The sequence below is a fragment of the Epinephelus moara genome, chromosome 2 (assembly GCF_006386435.1).
Source record: "Epinephelus moara isolate mb chromosome 2, YSFRI_EMoa_1.0, whole genome shotgun sequence".
NCBI classification, from domain to species: Eukaryota; Metazoa; Chordata; class Actinopteri; order Perciformes; family Serranidae; genus Epinephelus; species Epinephelus moara.
The window spans coordinates 4,076,232-4,080,975 of record NC_065507.1 but is presented as its reverse complement, the minus strand read 5'-3'; the positions used below and the strand labels follow the sequence as shown (position 1 = coordinate 4,080,975).

Sequence of the window (4,744 nt, the reverse complement as noted above, 5' to 3'; positions counted from 1 at the left end):
CGATTTAACACAGTGATGCTTCAAATGACTTTATGTAACTTTTGGCAGGTGAAATGACCAGCAGCTCATTGAGGCTAATGATGTTAGCTAACGTTAGCATGCATAGAGATGTAGATGTTGTGCAGTTGACATCATTTGGGGGCCGTACACATGCCGTGCTTTCTGTAGGGTTGCCCCACAACTAAGACTTTTCCTAGTCAACCAATAGTCATCATTTAGGTCCATTAGCCAACCTTCATTAATATAGGCCTATATTTTATCTACAAGTGCACGTCACACACTGAGCGAGCCGCCTGTTAATGACGCTGTGGGCTAATGGGCATGTAGCTACTTCCATGTTTCAGATGATACGTCATGTTTGTAGTCGACCAATGAAGATGAGTTTACATATCACCTTGGGTTCGTCCTTCACCTTCTCAAAATGATCCCACACTTTGGATTTCCTGCCCGACATGTTATTAACTAGCCTGTGGAATAACCGCAGGTACCAGCCCTGGAGATTAACCTGACTCCTGTCTGACTGCTGAGCGTGGACACTTCCTGTGTCTGTCCTTTCAAATTAAAGTCCCACATGGCTCAGTCATATAGGTTTTGATTTATTTTGACAAGGTGCAGCTCCTAATAGAGTTTCTACTAAGTGACCAATGAAATCTTGTCAAACGTTTGGTTGATTATTAGGGGGCAGTCCTAATAAACAGACTCCGGAACCGCAGTAACTTGGACCCCAACCCGTACGAGTCCTAGTGTCCGCTTGTCGGTTCCTGGCAGATCCGTGAAGACCTCTATTTGGCAGGCTATATGGCACAACAGTGAGAAATTTGATCACTTTATAGACAAACACATTACAGAAGTGTGTTTAACTGGATGCCCGTGTTCAGAGAATTCTATCGGCAGAATATTTACTGTCACTGGATTTGATCACACATCATGGTTAGCAGTGATTTCATTAAACATTTATAACTTTTGGGCTTTGACTTCTCCGCTGTAGTCAATCAATTTTTTTCTGTGACTAAGTGACCATTGAAATCTTGCTGACTAATGACCTTCGTTGTCGACTAACGTGCTTTTTGCACCCGAAAAATTCATTGTTTTCAATGCAGATGCGTAGCAGGCGTCCTCAAACACCAGACGCTGTTATGGAACCGAACCTTCCTGAGTGCCTATTTTTCAGGGCACAACTGCTGCACCCTGATATAAACTGAGTTCAACTTTTAGAACACAGCAGAGCACACCACATGTCATGTGACCAGGACCAACCAATCACAGTTGACAGATATCTTTCCCATCATCAGTAAATGTCAGTCTGATAAACACGGAGAAGTTGATCATGTTCGTGCAGGGCTACTCAGAGCTTCACATCTGTCCCACAGACGATAGGCCGACACACTTACAAACAGCTCCTGGAAGAAGATCAGCTCTGCTCTCAGGATTTCAGGTAAATAGGCTTTGATACGGTGCTTGTGGAGGTTGCCTAGCAACTTCAGACGCAACCTGCCACTGCGCTCTTGAAAGCTGGCACAGAAAAGGCACAGGAGTCGCACCCAGCGCCCTACCTCGCATTTTCAAGGTGATTGAAGACACAGCATGTGTACGGCCTCTAATTCAGTTCTCTTCTTTGTGCTACTGGTACAATATGTTTTAATAATTACTGTGATTTATCCTGTGAATGAAAACTGTCACCACTTCTCAGCCAAAGTACATAAGTTCACTTTAAAGGCTACAAATACTTTGTGTTCAGGCAGAGGCTGTAGAGTTCAGCAAATATCAAACTTGTGTTAGGCACTTCAGCACTGAGGCGCTGGGGCACTGTGGTCACTAGTGAGTAAAAAACTTTTCTAAAAGTGGCTAAAACACATAAAAACAATCAGTACAATATGGTGGATGATCACAGTAGTTATTGGCGCTGTAAACATGTTCAAAGGGTTTTTAAAGAGCTGCACAAAACATGCAGTTTGGTAAAAGGAAGGACAAAAGTGCACCTTGGAAGCAGAGGAATGTCTTCCTGAGATCCCACATTAAATTATTTTGGAATAAAACTCTTTAGACTTCTATAGTAGCACCGTCGTTATTACTGTACTAACTGTTTCCTTTGTTCTGAGCTCCTAAAATGGAAAAGCAGATTTCCTGCAAATAACTGCTCCGAGGTGTAACACGGTCCAACTTTCTGTCCGTGATGGAATGAGTCCAAACTTTCGCTCCCTAACTAGCGAGGCACTTCTTGATGTGAACACATATGGAATGGTCATTTTAAGGAATCTGAGCAGCAGCACAGCAAGGAAACATCTCAGGAGAGGACAAAGGGGAGTCAGAGGATACTTCAGATTCAGGTTAGGATGCATCAGGAATTAGAGCGCTCTCTGTATATTAGGAATGGATGAAGAAATAACTGACAGAGGTGGACTGGCAGTCTAACTCTCTCCCTTGATACTGCTCTGACTGGCCTGGTAGCAGCCTTGTGTTTGGCAGGTTGTACATTTGTCTGAAAAGCTGTTAACTTTAATTGGGTACATTCAGTCAGTCCGATTGTTTAAGGCTTACGACAAGGTTGACCTAAAATTTTAAAATCATGGTGCCTTCAGGAGCTTGATGGGAACAGCAGAGCCACAAGCTGAGAACACACACAGAAAGAAGGAAAGGTTAAATATGTGCAGAAAGGCAGGATATTTCTGATCCTCAAGTGGCCAAGTAAAATATTCAGTATTCATTTTCAGTATTCTAAAGCAGGCTGCATCTCTACAGACACCGTGCCTCCATATTGTGCGAGGCAGTGCAGGTGGTATCAATGAGTCCGCAGTGACATCACTGCCTGGGTCAAGTTTCAGGGCTCTGTCGTTGGGTGGAGAGGTCAGTGTCAGGGCACTGCTGCGGCGATTCTGGTCCACACACCTTCAAACAAAATTTCCTGCTGATCTCACCGCCCTCGGCGTCCCAGTCACACCTCACTGAATGTTCAAAGGTCGGTGGTGATGACAGGTGTGACACCGTGGATGAGCAGCGTGGGGCCCAGGTCCTGAGTCAGCAGCTGCAGCTGGTGTAAGTAGGTGGTGTAGCGGCGGGTGTCAGCTGGGGGGCGGGGTAAGTAGAGGAAGCGCACAGCAGGGGCGGGCCGGGCTGAGTCCAGGATCAGCTTATTGACAGCTGACAGGTAGTCATCAGACAGGCGCGTGGTGTTGCTCGGGAAGCTGTTAACGTAATCATCATCGTTCTCCTCTTCCTCGTCTGCTCTCTGCTTCTTCTCCTCTTTAATGGTATCTGGGGACTGTGACAGCTGCTTCTTGCCCCACTCGCCTTGGCGCTGCCAGTGTAGCGCCACCTGCTGGTCCCAGGGCACAGTGTAGACCTGAGCTTTGATTCTCAGCTCCTTCAGCAGCTGGCCCAGCTTCTCCTCAGAGCCTCGCACGCTTCGTCCTTCCTCCACGCACAGGAAGAGACGGAGCCTCGCTTTGCGCCAGGCCCTCACCATGTTGAGGATACATGCTATCTGCAGCAGGAACAGAGAGCAGGTATCGACGTAGCTGCAGCTGTCCGGACGCAGGAGGTTGACCGGCCAGACGTCGACGTACACAGCTCCTTTCCCTGGAGAGGAGGAGGGAGGCGAGAGGACCTCGGCTCGGTCGAAGTTGTTGAAGTATCGGGCAAGCACCACATTCTTCAGCATCTTCATGGCGTCAGCGATGATAGCCACGTACTCCTGTGGTCCGAGAACCTTCCCGTCCCCAAATTCACCACAGTCCTGTCTGTCACTGGACCCCCGCAAGGAGGCGAAATGGAAGAGAGGGGGCTGTTGATCGAACTCCTGCGAGGAGGCCGAGGGATCTGTGGACTGACTGGTGGAGAGCACCGGATCAATCAGCTTGTCCTTTGGGAGACAGTCGTCATAGAAACCGAGGACGAGGGTGTTAGGACGCATGCCACCTGAAAAGAGGAGGAGAAGGAGAAAAGAAAGATGAGACCAGAACATTTGTTACAATCTACTGCAAATAGTTTTATTATCATCATCAGTGATTTCTGGAGTTGTTACACGGAGGATAAACTTGGGTCACTTTATCAGATGGAGTGAAAGTAAGAGACAGATGTAAAGAAGACGAGCGCAGGAGTGAGAACTGGAGGGGAGCCAGAGACAGATAAGAGAGAGGGCTGGAGGAAAAAGAGCGGTCAGTTTGTGTTAGACGTGAGTGACAAGTCTCAGAAAACAGGAAGACAGCAAATAACAAGGAAAGAACCAGACAACCACCGAAAGTTAATGTGCTTTAAAGTTTGGAGTGTATGTTGCTGGAGGAGAGCGTGCACACTTATTAGTTTGGTGTTTAAATCAAGACTAAAACTACAGTGAGTGTTAGGCATGGGAGGAGCTGAAACTATGTTTAGTTTTCCCATCAGTGTATGTATACATGTGTACCAGCATCTGTTTGAGCCTATGCTTTCCAGCGCTGCTACTGGACTTGAAATGTTGTGGCCTGTTGATGATTTTCTTTGTGTGTGCTTAATCATGTCATCTGATATTTGAAGCACTGAAAGACATTGAAGTGGCAGTTAAAGGATAACTTCGGTATTTTTCAACCTGGGCCCTATTTCCCCATGTGTATGTGTGCGTATGATTCATAGGTACAACTCGTTCTAAAATTGGTTCAGTATTGAGGGAGGCGGATGCAGCCGGCAGCCGCGAAACGAGCTAAAACAGTAACGGGGGCAAATGCGTCCCGTATAAGTTTGCACATTAAAAGTGCTTTTTTTCACCACTGAC

General features: G+C 46.7%; 1 protein-coding gene across 1 annotated transcript in view; it reads right to left on the bottom strand.

Annotated features, from left to right (window-relative positions):
- Nucleotides 1–354: 354 nt before the first annotated feature.
- Nucleotides 355–4,744, bottom strand: part of zgc:153039 (uncharacterized protein LOC767698 homolog) — a 112,699-nt gene continuing 108,309 nt past the window's right edge. The window contains exon 13 of the mRNA XM_050066957.1: nucleotides 355–3,915. Coding sequence (XP_049922914.1) covers nucleotides 2,951–3,915 — 965 coding nt within the window. The 3' untranslated portion in view covers nucleotides 355–2,950. The remainder of the gene's footprint in view (nucleotides 3,916–4,744) is intronic.